Consider the following 19763-nt stretch of genomic DNA (forward strand, 5'->3'; position numbering starts at 1 on the left):
GTAATGTGTTCTTGACACCAGGCTTTACGGGCTCTCCCGTGGTCAGGGGTCAGTGGAATGCACCCTGCAGGTCCCTGGCCGAATAAACCATGTCTGTTCAGTCGTCTGTAGACTGTGTGTCTGGAGACAACTGTTTCAGTGGCTGCGGTAAGCTCCCGAGCAAGGCTACCTGCAGTACTCCGTGGCCGTCTGCGAGCACTGATGGTGAGATATCAATCTGCATGTGGTGTTGTACAGCGTGGACGTCCCGTACTGTAGCACCTGGACACGTTTCCTGTCTGCTGGAATCGTTGCCATAATCTTGAAATCACACTTTGTGGCACACGGAAGGTCCATGCAACGACCTGCTGTGTTTGACCAGCCTCCAGACGCCCTAGTATTCTACCCCTCATAACATCGTCAATATGCGTTCTTTGAGCCATTTTCAACACACAGTCACCATTAGTACGTCTGAAAACGTCTGCACACTTACTCGCTGCACCGTATTTTGACATGCACCAACACACCTCTGGGTATGTGGACTGCTGCCAGCGCCACCGTGCGACGACCACACATCTAAGATGCATGGCATGGTCATACCACTAGGTGATTTAAACCCGCAAACCGCCCACCAGAGCGTTGTTTCACCATGTGTCAGCAAAAATGGCTCTGAGCACTATGGGACTTAACCTCTGAGGTCATCAATCCCCTAGAACTTAGAAATACTTAAGCCTAACTAAGGACATCACACACATCCATGTCCGAGGCAGGATTCGAACCTGCGACCGCATCGGACGCGCGGTTCGTGACTGTAGCGCCTAGAATCGCTCAGCCCCATGGTTCAAATGGCTCTGAGCACAATGGGAGTTAACTGCTGAGGTCATCAGTCCCCTAGAAATTAGAACTACTTAAACCCAACTAACCTAAGGACATCACACACATCCATGCCCGAAGCAGGATTCGAACCTGCGACCATAGTGGTCGTGCGGTTCCAGACTGTAGCGCATAGAACCACTCGGCCACCCCGGGCGGCCTCAGCCCCTTGTATCAGCATGATCCTTAATTTATGAGCATTAGTGTACATCTGAATGAGTAGATTGTTTTCACTCGGTTGTTGCCACAGGTTGCTTTCACTCGAAAGATATGAATGAATAGTAATCCTAAGGACAGGTAAAGCCGCAAGGGGTCTTTCTGTTGCCCGCGCAACCGCTTTAGGGAGGTCGCCCGCTCGACAAGTGTGTGGCGGGCGTACCGCGCGACAGGAAGAAAGCGGGCGGGCCAGCAGTACGAAAAGCGAGGCCGACCGCCGCCGCCGCCGCCGCCGCCGCCGCCGCCGCCGCCACGCGGCAATCAACCTCTTTCTGCCGGGTCGGCGGCCTCGGCTGACGCGCCGCACAGTGGCAGAGGCAGTGGTGGAGGCAGTGGCACAGTGGTAGTGGCTGATGCGCGGCCGGGCTGCTCGCTTTGTCGGCCTCCAGTCCGCCCGCTGGCCGCATCGCATCGCCTCGCCATGCCGAGGCGCCGCCTCGCCTCCGCGCCTAAGAAGAACCACACCAGCCTTCGTCGCTCTCCGCTCTCACAGCCATGCAGCTGCAGCTGCGGCTGCTGCTGCCGCTAGCCACGGCCGCGATCGTCTTCGCAGCTGCCGGAACTCACGGCTCGTTCCTGTCTCCGGTAAGTGACCAACTATCTGCACACTCTTTCGCTACATTTTACGTCGTCCGCCCAAAACCTTACGAGACTGTTCTATTGCCAGCCGAAGTGGCCGAGCGGTTCTAGGCGCTACAGTCTGGAGCCGCGCGACCGCTACGGTCGCAGGTTCGAATCCTGCCTCGGGCATGGATGTGTGTGATGTCCTTAGCTTAGTTAGGTTTAAATAGTTCTAAGTTGTAGGGGACTGATGACCTCAGAATTTAAGTCCCATAGTGCTCAGAGCAACTGCTCTATTCCTGGTGTACGAGCGACGTCAAGCCAGTAACTATGGTTGCCGCTTGAACTAACAACAGTAAATAACAGATGTGTATTCGACCAGTGTGTTGTGAACAGGCAGTGTTTAGCAGTGGACGTGCTACAGTAGTGTTGCGTCACAAATGCCACTCGAGCAACATCTCTAAATCAAATATTTAACGCACCCTACTGAAAGGCTATTACATCTGCATAGATACTCCGAAAAAAAACAGAATTGCCTGGCAGAGCGTTCATCGGACCACCTTCGCAATAACTCTCTATTACTCCAATCACGTACAGCACGCGGAGAAAACCTGTGCGAGCTCTGGCTTCTCTTATTTTATTGCGATGATCGTTTCTCCCTGTGTAGTTGGGCGCCAACAAAATGTTTTCGCATTAGGAGGAGAAAGTTGGTGACTGAAATTTCGCGAGATGATTCCGCTCCAACGACGATGTCCACCTCAAATCTTGTACTCTGCCAGTCACAATCTCTGTCCCCTATTTCGCCGTAATAAATAACGTGCTGCCCTTCTTTGATCTTTTCCGATGTACTCCGTCAATCCTATTTGCTAAGTATCCTACACCGCGAAGCAGTATTCTAAAAGCGTTCTGAAGGCAGTCTGTTTGGTAGATCTGTTACATTTCCTAAGTGTCCTGCCAATGAAACGCAGTCTTTGGTTAACCCTCCCCACAACATGTGTTCTTTCCAATTTTAGATATTCGTAAAGTTATTCATACCTGTAATTCCTAGGTATTCAGTTGAATTTACAGCCTTTACATTTGACTGATTTATCGTGTAACCGAAGTTTAACGGATTCCTTTTAACAGTTACGAGGATGACGTCACACTTTCGTTATTTAGGGTCAATTGCAACTTTCGCACCATACAGATATCTCTTCTAAATCGCTTTGCGATTTGTTTTGATCTTCCGATGATTTTACTGGACGATAAACGACAGCATCATTCGCAAGCATCCTAAGACGGTTGCTCAGATTGTCTCCTATATAGTTTATATAGAGAAGGAACAGCAAACAGTCTGTAACACTACGTTGGGGAACGCTGGAAATCACTTCTGTTTTACTCGTTGACTTTCCGTCAGTTACTACGAACTGTGACGTCTCTTACAGGAAATTACGCAATTTCACTACAAACCGCTTGTGTGGATCAGTGTCAAAAGCCTTGTGGAACTCTCGAAACACGGAATCAATTTGAAATCCCTTGTCAATAGCACTCAACACTTCGCGTGAGTAAAGAGCTAGTTGTGTTTCACAACAACGACGTTTTCTAAATCCCTGTAAACTGTGTTTCAATAGACCGTTCTCTTCGAGGTAACTCATAATGTTCCAACACAACGTATCTTCCAAAGTCCTGCTGCATATTGACGTTAATGATATGAGTCTGTAATTTAGTCAATTACTCCTACTACCTTTCTTGAATATTGCTGTGACTTGTGCTACTTTCCAGTCTTTGGCTAAGGATCTTTCGTTGAGCGAGCGGTTGTATATGATTGTTGAGTATGGAGCTATTGCATCAGCATACCCCGAAAGGACACTAATTGGTATACAATGTGGAACAGAAAAGGGCATTCAAGGTTTTTCTCGGATACCTTGACTCCCGAACAAAAACAAAGATACATGGACGCCTACGGCGACTTGGTTCATACGCAAAACAAGGACAATTCTTTTGTGCGAAACATCATCGCAGTTGCCACGACTTGACACTCTCAATCCGAACCCTTCATGGAAGGATAAAGAGCAGAAATTCATATGAGGGCTCACCGCTTTGAGGCCAATGAGACTAGCGAGTAGAAACAACATCCCAAACAAGGACTTTTTTCACAGGTTGATATGATTGTATGAACTCTTTGTGCGTTGTATTGACGACGGGAGGCAAGGACCGGCGAGAGGGGAGGGGGGAGGTTGGAGGGGGGGAATGTGCACATTATCGTAACATTTCTCTATCTTTTATTAGCCCAGTCCCCAAAATTTTATCGGTTTATGGGATATGTCGTACCACAACACCAATGAATGCGTTTCTGATCGGGTTTTTATTCAACACTATTTTCCAAGTTTCTTATCACGCGCTGTCGAGAGCTACATAAGACATTTCATCAACTATTATAATCTGAGCGACCAGAAAGCACGGGAACTGTTGTCGCACTTGAAGGCGAGCCGTGCGTGACGTCCGAATCTACGTCTACACTCTCCAAACCACTGTGAAATTTATGGCAAAGGATACGTGCTATTCTAGCAGTTGTTAGCGCTTTCTGCCGTTCCAGTCACGTATGGAGCCAGAGTACAATTATTGTTCAGACGCCTCTGTGATTGCTGTAACTAGTCTAATCTTCTCTTCACAATCCCTGTTGGTCCAGTACGCAGGAGCGTATAGTATATTCCTAGATTCATTATTAGAAGCTGATTCTTGAAATCTTCAAAGTAGCTTATCAAGGGATAGTTCCATCTATTTTCAAACGTCTGCCTGTTCAGTTTCTTCAGCGTCACCGTAACACTCTTCCACGGGTCAAACAAAACTGCGGAGGTTCGTGCTGTCCTTCTTTGTATCCGTTCAAAATCTCCTGTTAGTCCTATCTGGTACGGGTCCCGCACACTTGAGCATTATTCTGGGATGTATCAGACGAATGGTTTTTAACCAGTCTCCTTTGTTGACTGGTTGCATTTCCCTAACGTTCTAAAAATAACCAAAATCTGCCACCTACTTTACCTAGGAATCAGCCTATGTGATAGTTCCATTTCATGTTCCTGCAAATTTTTGCACCCAAGTGTTTGTATCAGTTGACCGATTCCAACTGTGACTGATTGGTATTGTACTCATAGGACAGTACATTTCTTTCGTCATCTTGGGTTCAGAATTTTACATTTCTCAACACTGTGAAATCTTATCAAGGTATGATTCAATATTTGCGGATCTTCTTTCTGACAGTACTTCACTATAGATAACTGCATCTTCTGCAAAAAGTCTGAAGTTACTATTAATACTGTCTGCAAGATCGTTAATATTCATCACCAACATCAAGGGACCAAACAGAATTCCTTGGGACACTCCCAAAAGTACGTCTGCGTATGTTGATGACTTTCCCTCCAACATAACATGCTGCCTCCTTCCTATCGGCCGGCCGCTGCGACCAAGCGGTTCTAAGCGCTTCAGTCCGGAACCGCGCTGCTGCTACGGTTGCAGGTTCGAATTCTGCCTCGGGCATGGATGTGTATGATGTCCTTAGATTAGTTAGGTTTAAGTAGTTATAAGTCTAGGGGACTGATGACCTCAGATGTTAAGTCCCATAGTGCTTAGAGCCATTTGAACCTTCCTATCAAGAAATCCTCAATCCAGTCACAAATTTTTCTTGATAACCCAACAACTGTGCTTTTGATAATAAGCGTAGGTATGGAACTCAGTCAAACGCTTTTCGGAAGTGAGGAAAAACTGCAATTACCTGGTTGCCTAAATCCATGGCTTTTAACATGACTCGTTAGAAAAGTAAGAGATAAATTTACATGATCGTTGTGTACGGAACCCACGTTGGCTGGCATTGCGGAGGTAATTCTATTCGATATACTTTATTAGGTTTGAACTCAGTATATGTTCTAAGAGTCTACAGCAGGGGTCTCCAAACGTTTTAGTCCACGGGCCACATTGACTCCTCCACGAAGTCATAATTGCCAAGATCTACCTAGTGGGATTAAAGCACCCTAGCACTCCATGATCACCGTAATGTAAGGCTAAAGGAAAGATGAAATCGCAAAAATCTAAGGTTGTGGGAATAGCTAGCACAGAAACGAACTATGATTTTTATTTAATTACATAATTTTGATTGATGGGCGTACCTGACTGAAATTCTGGCGTATTTTATTCTGGCGAATTTCACCGACAAAAAAGTATGTCACTGCACATTCTTCACGAAAGCGTCCAGCAAAGTTAATGAAATCTCAAAATCATTGTTAGCAACACTATTACTGCAAGACGTAATAGAGGTAGAGTATGACAACGCATTGTTATTTCAGCGGCGCAACAATAAGTTTAGTTATGTAGTCTTGTAGCGAGTATCAGAGACAATGTCGCAGTGTACTGGTCGCGATAGGCATGGAAACTCAATTCTTGGCAAAATAGGTACCACCTCAAATATTTGGCGGGCCGGATACCGGGGATGTCCGGCCAGCTAACGCGGGCCGTTTTGCCGGCTCTCGAGGGCCGGTTTCAGCCCGCGGGCCGTAGTTTGGAGACCCCTTTTCTACAGTAATTGAATGTCAGGTATATTGGACGGTAGTTCCGTGCATCACTTCTGCTACCTTTCTTGTAGACGGCTGCGACCTGTGCTTTCTTTAAGTGACTGTTGAACACGCGACGATAGTCGATGAAGGACGAATGGCTGATATGATACCGAAGATGACACAGGATGGCGGGTTACCGAAATAAAAAGTATCTGGGTTGGTTCTTTACTATTGCAGAGACAATGTTTCCATAGGCGAGAACCGCCGTACAGGGCGTGCACATGTGTTTGAAGGGGAGCCGTACGGGGCGACCGACGGCCTTCTGTAACATGGCCGCCTTTTTGAGTGTGGAGTGTCTGGGAGCCATAATCCGAAAACTGTTAATTTGTAATTCTTAGACAAAAAAATATTTCTTTTCGTGTTATCCAACTATCTGTCTGTCTGTTAAGACTCATTTCTCCCAGGAAATAGTACGAGTATCCAGTTGAAATGAAATTTATGTCTCATATTGAAGTCCACAGTCCCCTGGCGATGTAAAAATTTAATGGAATCAAAATATAAGGGCATTCATGTCAGATATTTTGATATGTTGCCAGTATCGATGTCACCAACACCCAAAAATTGTCAAAATTCTCGATTCCCGGTATGTATGAACTTTCTAAATACATAATAAAGTTTGTGCGGAACCCGCGGAGAGTGAGTCCTGCTCGCACGTTTCTGGATTTTTTTTTTACGAGTCACTTAAAAATTCTGTAGCACCACGCCTCGAACGCTTCGAGTGTCTTCTAGCTTTTTACTTTCCATGGTCAAAAATTCGTTCCAGAGACACGGAATTGGCACAGGTTTGCGCCGTTAACAAACCATCGAAAACAAAAACAACTGTAAGTAGGCTGTTCAGGTTCTTATATTGGTAACGGCACCACCACCTAGCGCTCTGTATGAAAATCACTGGCTGTGCTGTGTGCAGTCTGTGGCTGGGTGGCATTGTTGGAATTTGCTATTGTAGTGTTGGGCAGTTGGATGTGAACAGCGCGTAGCGTTGCGCAGTTGGAGGTGAGCCATGGTGGACGTGGGGAGAGAGATGGCGGAGTTTTGAGAGCGGATGATCTGGACAGCGACAGTAAATTGGATATCATAGACCGATATAGATATTATGTCTTTTGAACACTATAAACGTAAATACATTGTTTGTTCTCTATCAAAATCTTTCATTTGCTAACTATGCCTATCAGTAGTTAGTGCCTTCAGGAGTTTGAATCTTTTATTTAACTGGCAGTATTGGCGCTCGCTGTATTGCAGTAGTTTGAGTAACGAAGATTTTTGTGAGGTAAGTGATTTGTGAAAGGTATAGGTTATTGTTAGTCAGGGCCATTCTTTTGTAGGGATTATTAAAAGTCAGATTGCGTTGCGCTAAAAATATTGTGTGCCAGTTTAGTGTTGATCAGAATAGGCAAAGAGCGAAATGTCTGAGTACGTTTAGTTCTGCTCAGCTGTTTGAAAATCAAATAATGTAAGAGGTTTATCAGCACAGTAATTCATTAATTTTTCTAAGGGGACGTTTCACAATCTTATTCATTACCTCTATGCTCCGTAAGCCACCTTACAGTGACGGAGGGTACTTTCACTAACGCTGCCGTATCCCTCGCCCCCTTTCCTAGTTCCATTCCTGAATGTCCTGTAGGGAGAACAATAGTTGGTATCCATATGAGCAATAAATTCTCTGACCTTTGTGGTCATTCCGCGACGTGGAAGAAGCAGAAGAAGTAGCATACTGCCTCTTCTTGCAACGTTCGCTCTCGAAAACTTAATAATAAATCGCTCAGCAATGTGTATTTACAAGTGCTACTCTAGGATGAAGAGGCTGGCACAGGAGAGCAATTCGCGACGACCCGCACCAATCAATCAGAAGACCGATGACTAAAAATTAGCCGGCCGGGGTGGCCAAGCGGTTCTAGGCACTACAGTCTGGACCGCTACGGTCGCAGTTTCGAATCGTGCCTCGGGCATGGATGTATGCGATGACCTTAGGTTAGTTAGGTTTAAGTAGTTCTAAGTTCTAGGGGACTGATGACCTTAGAAGTTAAGTCCCATAGCGCTCAGAGCCATTTGAACCGTTTTTTGAACTAAAAATTAAAAAAAAATAAGAAAATGAAAAGTCCCTAACGTCTGGCCCTGGAGTCTGTTGGCCATCTCTATAGCCCTAATCTTCTCGCGCTTACTGACAGTAACAATGATGAACCTACCTCTCTTCTTGGAACCTAGTCCATCTCCTCTATTTATTTATTTATTTTACGTGTCCAGGGCACAAAATAACAAAAAGAGTAACAAAATTTCTCGAGACACTACTGATTTACTATCAAATGAATCGTAAACTCCAGAATTGCGTTGTGTTGATGGGCTTATCACTTGCTGCATATATGTAGGCCTTCCGTAGGGTGAGCATCGGGCAGGTTTCTGCAGACCAGGAGATAATGTGAGTCCTGCAAGTCACCACACTCACAGAACTCCATTCAAGAAGCGCCATTGCTAGACGCTCGTTTCACATCGTGACACTCCTTTCCTCAATCTGTTCACTGCCTTTCATGCCACACACGACCGATGAAATCCCACTGCAAGTTTCTCTTTGATGTTCTCCCGAATGCTTTCGATTAATGCATTTCGCTGTAGCTCTGTTTGGCGAGTTGCAGGTGCTGATGGAATTGCTGATGATGGGCTCGTGAAACTCTTTCTTGACTTCAGCCTAGGTTTTTGTGGTTCATGTCCGGACAGGGTACGTCTGGGATCGATTTCCTGCGTCTTTTTCTGCATTTCTGCGGCTGTTATTCCGGTAAGGGACTCGCGCTGAGGAGGAGAACTCAGCAGCCGGCGGAACGCGTGTTGCACGCCACTCCTCTCGTGAATGACCCGCAGTCTGCCGTCACCTGTTCCTAGAACTACTTTCATGTAGTCGCTCCACTTAGGTCGCCTCAGACGGGTACTGCCAGATACCTTACGACTGTTTCCAGGACTTATCACCGTTAGAATAATCAAACAGCAATGAGTCTTTCTGCCTTTCATGCAGAAAACACGTCACCTTTATTTATGTTGAGTGTCAACTGCAAACACATGCATTAAGCCTCGTATTCAGCAGGTTTTACTGAATTTTGCTGCGGTTTTCTGGTCCCAACTTTACTATATACATCATCGTCCTCCAACAGCCTCACAGAGTTTTCTATGTTGTCCACAAGCTCGTTGCGATAAATTTCAGTTACCCATTTGAATTACGTGCTCGTCACTGCTAAAAAAAAGTAGCTTAAACAAAATTATATGCATTTAAATAATGAAGTAAGTACCACTTACGTTGCACGAAGCGTTTCAGGAATTTATTACCATTTTAGAATGCTGTCGATTGCGTAGCACTGTGCTGGCCGGTGTGGCCGAGCGGTTCTAGGCGTTTCAGTCTGGAACCGCGCCACCGCTACGGTCGCAGGTTGGAATCCTGCCTCGGGCATGGATGTGTGTGATGTCCATAGGTTAGTTAGGTTTAAGTAGTTCTAAGTTCTAGGGGACTGATGACCTCAGATGTTGAGTCCCACAGTGCTCAGAGCCATTTGAACCATTTTTTGCGTAGCACTGTAGTATGTTAACGGCGTGTGACCGGTGAAACTAATGAACGCATGCATATTATCTGGCAGTGGCGCGACGAGAATGTGAGGTTACAGTGAAACATTCTTTGTCTGGGAAATGGATACCAACGGAAATTTTTTTTTGTTATGTTGGCGAATGCCACGCAGTAAAGTCAGCCGTGTGACAATTCTGTGTTCCAAATAATTCGAAAATCTCGCATCACTAACGATACTTTTGGGAAACCTGCAGCACTGTCAACAATGATTTAAATAGTACTGTAGTGCACCATTACGTTGTCTTTTTTAAGTGTAGCACAACCCTACATTCCCACTTGTAAGTGTCTGGGGGTTTACGTTTTCATTGGATGTGATATCTGGATGTGTGTTGACCTTGCTCTCTTTCCCTGTTGTCGTTTTCTTATGTTTTCAAGATGTTGTTGTTGTTGTGGTCTTCAGTCCTGAGACTGGTTTGATGCAGCTCTCCATGCTACTCGATCCTGTGCAAGCTTCTTCATCTCCCAGTACCTACTGCATCCTACATCCTTCTGAATCTGCTTAGTGTATTCATCTCTTGGTCTCCCTCTACGATTTTTACCTTCCACGCTGCTCTCCAATACTAAATTGGTGATCCCTTGATGCCTCAGAACATGTCCTACCAACCGATCCTTTCTTCTGGTCAAGTTGTGCCACAAACTTCTCTTCTCCCCAGTCCTATTCAATACTTCCTCATTAGTTATGTGATCTACCCATCTAATCTTCAGCATTCTTCTGTAGCACCACATTTCAAAAGCTTCTATTCTCTTCTTGTCCAAACTATTTACCGTCCATGTTTCACTTCCATACATGGCTACACTCCATACAAATACTTTCAGAAATGACTTCCTGACACTTAAATCTATACTCGATGTTAACAAATTTCTCTTCTTCAGAAACGCTTTCCTTGCCATTACCAGTCTACATTTTATATCCTCTCTACTTCGACCATCATCAGTTATTTTGCTCCCCAAATAGCAAAACTCCTTTACTACTTTAAGTCTCTCAGTTCCTAATCTAATACCCTCAACATCACCCGACTTAATACGACTACATTCCATTATCCTCGTTTTGCTTTTGTTTATGTTCATCTTATATCCTCCCTTCAAGACACCATCCATTCCGTTCAACTGTTTTCAAGATATAGTGTCTTATTAGTAAGGCAGAAATTCGCACACAACCAACATGTAATTCACAACTTAGGTTTACTATGAATGGATTCATGTTAAAAACATAAATAAAAACAAAGACAACAACGAATTATTAGTTGTGAATGTGGGAATGTCTGTCTGATGGAGGCAGAGTGCTTTGAGAACATAAAATCGTGACTACAGCGAAAGAGAGGCAGAAAAAAATACAAACAGAGACACCACATCCAATACCTGTGCACTCGAAAATGGAAGTCCATTCCTGAAACGGTTGTGCTACACATTAAAAGCGTAACTGTTGCAGCACGCAATTATTTAAGTAGTTATTGACATAGTGGTAGGTCTTGCAAAAACATCGTCTGTGTTGGGTAAAATTCATATTGTTTGATACATCCAATTGACGCATGAGTGACGTTGTTACTGCTGAGGTCTTCAGTCCGAATGCTGGTTTGATGCAGCTTTCCATGCTATTATATTCTGGGCGAGCCTGTCCATCTCCGAATAACTACTGCAATGTACATCCTTCTGAATCTGCTTATTGTATTTATCTGTTTTGAAGTCCCTCTTTGATCCTCCCCACCACCATACTTCACTTATCTTCCATTTCCATAATACTGCCTTCAACTTCATCTCTTTTCTACAGTTGCTAACGATATACTACGAGACGTACCAACGTCTTGTTGTTGTGTTTATCAGCCAGAAGTCCGGTTTGAGGCAACAATCCTGTGTGAGACTTTCCATCTTTGCACAGATGTTGCTGCCTACATCCTTCTGAACCTGCTCGTTGTAATCATGCCTCGGTCTCCCTCTACCATTCTTTCGTCCTCCCCTCCCACTGCCCCCTAAATACTTCCCTCCATTAACACATTAGACTGTTCCTTGATGCCACAGGATGTGCCCTTACAACTGACATATCATTGCAGTCAGCTTGTACCATAAATTTCACTTCTTCCCAATTCCATACAGAGGGATCCAGAAAAATGTAGACACTGTTTGGTAGTTAATATCTTTGGAAAAAAACGACATATCGTTGCAATTTTGCGCAGTATCGTAGTCCATTGTTTTTTCAACAGATCTTGGCGTGCGTGTTCCGCCACATGACAGTGGTACTGAAAGTACCAAAACATGATGGAGGTACAACGACAGTGGCATAATGTTACGGAACTCAGCCACAAACACGAACAACAATTTGTCGTATGCGGCACATTTTTTAAGCCGACGGTACTGTCCAGTATGCGCGTAAGGACTAAAAACATCAACAATTCCTGCTTCCAGCGCTGCTATGTTGCAATATTTTACTAGGTCATCTCAGAAATCTGTGAACTAGGGTGCGCACGACAGTGGGGTAAGCCGATCAAGGGTTCGATGTATTCTGAAGGTTGCTAAGTGGAAAACATACATTCCAAGATCGCTGTATTCTATGAACGAGGACAACCTGGATTGAAGGATGCAGTACTGCGAGTTGCTTGAAGGCATGCTTTGCGAGGATGAACGATTTGCAGGGATGGTTAAATAGTCTGACGAGGTGCAATTCAAACTGAACCGCCACAACTGCGTGTACTGGGTTCCTGAAAATCCCCATGTTCACGTGGTCAAGCATGTTTATCTACCGGGTGCTAAAGTGCTGTGTGGTATGTCATCGCCCGTTTTGATTGGTCCATTCTTCTTTGAAGGTACCATAATTGGTGAGGTGTATCTTCATATGTTGGAAACATCAGTTTTAGCTGCCATCCGATTGTTGTTCGGAAGTGAAAGATTTTACGTACAACAAGATTACGCTCCGCCTCACCACTACTGAGATGTCACAGCCTACTTGAATGAAAATCTACCTGGATGATGAACAGGTCGAAGAGGAGCCGTTGCTTAACCACCACAGTCTCCGCATTTTACACCTCTTGAATTCTACCTACAGGGGATCTCGAAGTTTGTCAGAAGAAACCAGCTACATTGAACGAGCCACGAGAAACCATCGAGGCGTCCTGTGCGACAATCACGCCGGAGACGCTGACACCGCAGTTCTGTCAACAGTTCAGTAACATTGGCGTTGTCTGGCTGCTAATGTAGTCACTTTGAACACATAAAATAATCTTTCCTTCCGTGCAAGAATTGTAACGGTGTGTCATTATGTTCCATTAATACTGATTCTCAAAGAGTATCTACTTTTTTCTGAAACCCTCTGTATAATACCTTGTCATTAGTTATTCGATGTATCAGTCTAGTCTTCTGTAGCGCCACATTCGTGTCTCAACCGTTTATCGTTCCCGTTTCACTTACGTAACAACGTTACACTCCAAGCAAATACCTTCAGAAACGTGTTGCTAACCTTTAAATTTATATTCGATGTTAATACATCTCTCGTCTTCAGAAATTCTTTCCTTGCTACTGTCAGTGTAGGAACTTTAGAAAGTACGTCACGTATGTCATCCCTCCCACACTGAGCCCCACTACGCAACAGTAGTGGCATAGTTTGAGAAGAGAGTACTTGTTCCGGGTTTCCTGCCGATTCAGTTATGCTGCGGTACGGGTTATAGGTGCATGAAAATGTACGACTGAAATGGCGCCGCAACTGCAAACGTACTCCAAAGTTTAAGAACGCGGGACAGGTTGATTCTTGTGTGCAACAACCGAGCGAGGTGGCTCTGTGATCACCACACTGGTTTCACATTCGGGAGGACGACAATTCAAATTCGCATCCAGCCATTCAGATTCAGAATTTCAGTGACTTCCCTAAATCGCTCCATGCAAATTCCGCGATCGTTCCTGTGAAAAGGCACAGCCGATATCCTTCCCCATCCTTGACAGAGAGATCTTCCTCCGTCTCTAATGACTTCGATGTCGATGTGACGCTAAACCTAGTCTTTCTTCTGTAAACTCTCTCTTGTGCGCAAAACTGCGCACAGCTTCACCGTGAAATTCTGATGGTATGTGGAGCAGTGCCAGGGCCGTAGTGAAACGGTGACAGTAATTTAACCGAGGCCGCAATGATCTCGGTGATGCTAATCGGGAGCGAAGGCCAATGGTATTGGGCACAGCGGACGATGTCCAGGCAATCGTGGAGAACATCTGAGGGGGAAAGAGAGTCTCCAAGGATGAAGACGTTCACACAGTGATTCTCGAATGGCTCCTTGGTCGAGAAGCAGATTTCTGTCGTCAACGATATTGGAGATTGATATTTCCTGGCAGATTAAAAATGTGTGCCGGATCGAGACTCGAACTCGTGACCTTTGAATTTCGCGGGCAAGTGCTCTACCATCTTTTTTTTTAAAAAAAAAACTCATTTTGTTCGTTTTTTAGTTCGTTGCATCTGCTCGGGGCGGACTTCGCAAGACATCCGTTTAGTTCGTCGTTTATCCATTAACTCAGTTTCTTTTGTTACAGAGGGCTGCTAACCTTCTGAGCGGACACACTAAGCTACCGTACCGGCAGTATCTGAGCTACCCAAGCACTACTCACGCCCCTTCCTCACAGCCTTACTTCTGCTAGTACCTCGTCTCCTACCTTCCAAACTTTACAGAAGCTCTCCTGCGAACCCTGCAGAACTAGCACTCCTGAAAGAAAGGATACTGCGGAGTCATGGCTTAGCCACAGCCTGGGGGATGTTTCCAGAATGAGATGTTCACTCTGCAGCGGAGTGTGAGCTGACATGAAACTTCCTGGCAAATTAAAACTGTGTGCCAGACCGAGACGCGAAATCGGGACCTTTGCCTTTCGCGAGCAAGTGCTCTACCATCTGAGCTACTCAAGCACGACTCACGACCCGTCCTCACACCCTTACATCTGCCAGGAAGTTTCATATCAGTGCACACTCTGCTGCAACGTGAAAATCCAAACGATTGGAGATTGTTCTGAAGGCTGCCTACAGAGACCTGGTGACTATATTAGGAAACCGTGCCATGCATCTGTGTCAGTTTCAAGTGTAGAGCATGATTCAGTGAAAGTTACTTGGCCTGCGCTAATAATGTTTACCTTACGTTCTGAAGTCCCCTAATACATCCTCTTTTATGTGGCTATCGTTTCTTACTCTGATGCCCAAATATACTAAAAGTTAGTGTCTCATTTCCTAATCCATTTCTCTCAGCATCGTCTGATTTAATTCGAATACACGGTTTTACCCTCTTTTTAGTTCCGTTGCGTTTATTCGAGACACTACCAATTCCATTCCGGCTGAACCAAAAACAAAGAAAATTCCATTGGTATCTGTGCATCTGCCAGAGAACATTTCACCCTGACCTCGCACTCTCAAGCAGTTACTGCCAAATAATAAGCGTGCATTCATTAGCTACACCGGCTGCGCCGTTAGCATACTAGTGCTACGAAATCGACAGTGACGTTAGATAGTAAAGAAGACAGGGAGAGTGTGGACCAGGCAGTTGTCCGATGTGCTCCTCGTGTGTTTACGCAACACGTTCGCGAGGAACTCACCGCTCGGTACGGCGAAAGAGGTCGGCGTCCGCTGAAACAAGGTCGCTCTCGCCCGCGCGCCGTAGCGCACGCGGCACGCTGCATCGGGTTCCGAGGATGAGCCCGACGTCACAGGCCGAAACGTCCACATCACATCGGGTGCGCAATTTGTGAAATGGAACCCTCCTAACCCTCCTGACTACCCCCCCCCCCTCCCGGAGTAATAATCGTGGTAATGCCGACCCGCCAAATCCTGGAACCCCTTCCCATGTTCGAAGTCCCGTTATCCGGGGAGATATACAGAGCATGAAGTGAAACCCTGCCTCTCCGTGGCCGAATTCCTGCGTGCGCGCGTAGGCGCGTCTGTGTGCGTATGTGTATGTATGTGTGTGTGTGTGTGTGTTTGGGCTTGTGTGTACATGGGATCACGTTTTCTGCGTACGCGGCATTTTTCCGGCGTATACGTCACCTGGGGAACACATTTGTTCCACCGCAGTGTAAGAGGCACATTTCATTGCAAAGTTGTGCGGCCATTTGCTGCAGGAGATGTCGTGGCACTCCTAACGTGTCCATCAGAAACAAGCGGGATCCCAAGAAAACCATTTCCTTTTTGTGCAGCATCTCGTAGCGTTGTAGCTTCATTTCATTTACGACTCATATAACAGGTAGCAGAATAGGAATTGAGTCTTATATTTAGCAAAAAACTTCTTTTTTCAGAAAGTTTTAAACATGGCTGTTTAGTGAGCGACCGTTTACAAACTAAAGTTAAAGCAATTACAGCCTTCGGTCACAAAATTTAAGTCTTTTGACCTGCCTACAGCACTAGGCATTCTCTCCTACTTCAGATACGTTGATGATATTTTTAGTCATCTACAAGGGATCTGCTGATGGAATTGACCGTATTTTCAGTCTCTTTAATGAACTTCATGAGAAAATATCCTTAACCATCGAACACTCGAAAACGAGGCCCGCCAATTGAACTTTCTTGACGCTTACAGTACAAGAAAATAAAATCTCGTTCAATGATTTTCGTAAAGAAACATACACTCATCATATCGTACCTGCGTCTTCCATGCACCCACAATCTCATAAAAACGCTTTCTTTCACTCTGATATTCATAGAGCTACTTCTGTTCTACTCTCGAAAGAAAAATTCAATGAAGAAATTAATTTACTCAAAATGATAACTGTTAATAACAAATATGAACCTGGCATCGTGGATGACATCCATAAAAAGAAAATTGTTAAAAGAGTTACTACGCTCGGCACATCATTGTATCTAACCCAAAAAAGTATTTTTCTATTCCTATCTTGGGGCCTATCTGCTATCAGATTCAACGCCATCATCGTAATAAATACAACTGTAACGTTGCCTTTTCTACCAATAGTAATTTGAAAAAGAAAACTTCATTCATAATGTAAAATCGATTTGATCCCCTTAGGAAAAATATGGCGTCTATAAGATTTTCTGCGACTCCTGCTCTTCTTACTACATAGGACAAACAGGACGTGCCTTTACGACCAGGTATAAAGAACATGTTTTAGGAGAAAATGGCACTAGCACCAAAAATTCGTCTTTTGCCGACCACCTTCTGTTTACAGGTCACGCGCCTAAAGCTGTTCACGATATCAACATTTTGCACACCGAGAAGAAAGGTCGTAGATTAAAAATTTCTAATTCTTCGAGAATATCTAAACATCTTTCTCGCAATGATAGCCTCCTTCTCAATGAACAGCTACAATTACGTAATAAAAACTTCTTCAACGGAATAAAGCTGTTACCTGATATTTGAATTTGGGTTCCCTCGTGTGGTTACCGAAATGCTTTTTCATCTAAGTCAACTCATAATTTTTCATTTACTAAATGGTTTATATTGGCTGCATTTCATGTTATATCGTTTTTCTACAGGCTGCGTCATTCACCCCTCTTTATATTTTCTATAATGGTGTTTTCATCCTTCAAACTGTGCTTCTAAGTTCTGATATAGACAAAATGTTACCTTATCTGCTGTTGCCAAACAAAATGTTGCCTTTTACGTCATGTACTGAGTGACGTTCATCATAATATTCGTCTGTCTTTATTTGAACGTTAAGTAGCCAGTTTGTACTTGCGGCTACTAGATGGCTCTCTTGGTGCAATGTTCACCTGCCAGCAGTTGTTAACGCGGGCGCCCCAGTCTGTTGCTACGTGTGGCTTTGTATGTATGAACATACCATAGTGGCTCGCCTTCTATGTATTCTATTTTAAGATTTTCGGACTAAGGGCTTATAGCTTGGTATTTATCTTACACGTGACATGTAAATACTGATCCTTTCTTGTACTGTTAGTCAGTACTTACATTTTTCCCATAATTTTGTACTTATGTTATAGGCCAATTTGAATATTTAATTTCTGATGAAGGCACTGATAAAAGTGTCGAAACCAGGTAAAAAGACTTAAATTTTGTGACAGAGGGCTGTAATTGCTTTGACCTCTTTTCTTCAATTTTGCAGGACGATCGACTATCAACAGTATCGTCGTAACTCGATCTCCAACCATAACTGAACAAATACGTTTGATTTAATTTTCCTGGCACCTGTCGTCCTTAGACTATTAAGAAACTCTAATAAATATACATATAAATCAGTTCTAGAATAGATCACAGTACTGCACTAGAAATAATAAGAAATTCTTTATATACGTTTCTGATTTTTTAATAGTGATCTGGCGTTGTGTTTTGGAACAGTATAAATATACTAAAAGCTCAAATCCTGAATCGACAATTGCTTCTTTGAACAGTAAGGCCAGGCAAAGGAGGCACCCAGAAGAGGAATCTTAAGAGATAGAACAACGCCTGAAACAAGTGCTGCGACATGGACCAGCACTTGCCCTACATTGTCTAGGCCGAATGACTAGGGATCGTATACAGAGATATAAAAAAATATTTAATACTAAAGAAATGATTACTCTTCAACAAAAATTCCATAAATAAAAGCAAATTTGAAATTGATGCTACAACCAGAATGGTATACTCGACACTACTCACATATCAATCACTGTTAATCGTAGGAATATGGCTGACGACGGACGGTCGTACGACAACATCATTTGGAAGAGCTCAAATTCGACTCGCTAATTGACTATCTACAGGGTGAAAGTAATCTTAATAAGGCTTGGGTGTACAAGGGTAGTTCTAAAAATGAAGATCGTATTGATCTGTCGATCCACGCAATTCTTCCCTCATCCACACCACTTTGTTTTGGACCTTCATAATCGTTGGCGACAGTATGACGCTTACAGAGAGGAGGGACGGTCGTTCACTCTTTATTTAAGCGATTTTCAAATTTATAATAATATTTACAATCTCAGCAAGGACGGAGTTCGTAGTGCTATACGGTCTTTGAAAGCAAAAGACAGTCCGCCTTATCAAAATTTACAGACACGTAGCGGAAGGTTACCGAAGTGCTCAAAAATTGTGCATGACGTATAAATGCTGGACGAACGATGAGTCATGGTGAAGAGCGAGCAGGAAGACGTTCAGTTATCATTCATGAATCAAGAATTGAGGAAATAAATGTGGATTGACTGAGTCTTTTCTTTACTGAAATTACACCATCAGCTCTTTATCATATTGTTAATGGTTATTATGGCTATAGAGAAGAGAGTACCACGTGGGTTTGACCCAAAAAAAAAAAAAAAACAGACGAGTGGGAACGGCACCGCCCTTTTTCACTCGACACGACAACGATGGATACAATTTTGTGGACCGCATTGTTGATGGTGACGTGACATGGGTTTCCCTTAGAAGTCGAGAAAGGAACCGCTGGTCAATGGAATGGCATTATTCACATCCCTTACAAAACCCGAGAGTCCAAACAAATTCTGAGCACTCAAGAACTTGTTGGCGCTTCTGGGATAGAGGGCCGTCCTACTTATCGACTTCGTGCCTAGTGGACATCACCATAAAAGCGATAACCTACTGCCCTAACTTTCACTGACTGCGTAGCACCATTCAAAATAAAAAGCATTGATTGTTGTTCAGTGGCATTGAAATTCTTCACGACAATTATCGCACGCATTCTTCGACATTCTCGAAGGATTTACGTCGGGCTGTTTAAGTGTGAAATATGTTCGGATGTAGACCCTAGCGATTACCATCTTTTCCCCAATTTACTGCCCAATTCTTTTGGAAGAAAAGCACTGCGGCAATGACAGAAAACTGCAGGAGGACGTTGCGTGGATGTCGCAACAACTTGGTGACACCTGAGTGTGCAGGAGGCACAGATAAGCTTGTGAAGCGCTACGACAAGAGTTTAAATTTGAACAGCGACTACGAAGAAAAATAGCTAAGACTTCAATACATGTTTTCTTTCATTATCACGAATGAAAAGTCTTATAGAAATAAGGTTCTTTAGAATCTGTTTCTTTTATTCAAATCTATGAT

General features: G+C 44.0%; 1 protein-coding gene across 1 annotated transcript in view; it reads left to right on the forward strand.

The window, feature by feature from the left end:
- The first annotated feature begins 1563 nt into the window (after positions 1 to 1563).
- LOC126092730 (lipase 3-like) overlaps positions 1564 to 19763 on the forward strand; it is a 326223-nt gene continuing 308023 nt past the window's right edge. The window contains exon 1 of the mRNA XM_049908455.1: positions 1564 to 1653. Coding sequence (XP_049764412.1) covers positions 1564 to 1653 — 90 coding nt within the window. The remainder of the gene's footprint in view (positions 1654 to 19763) is intronic.

This window comes from Schistocerca cancellata, chromosome 7, assembly GCF_023864275.1.
Source record: "Schistocerca cancellata isolate TAMUIC-IGC-003103 chromosome 7, iqSchCanc2.1, whole genome shotgun sequence".
NCBI lineage: Eukaryota > Metazoa > Arthropoda > Insecta > Orthoptera > Acrididae > Schistocerca > Schistocerca cancellata.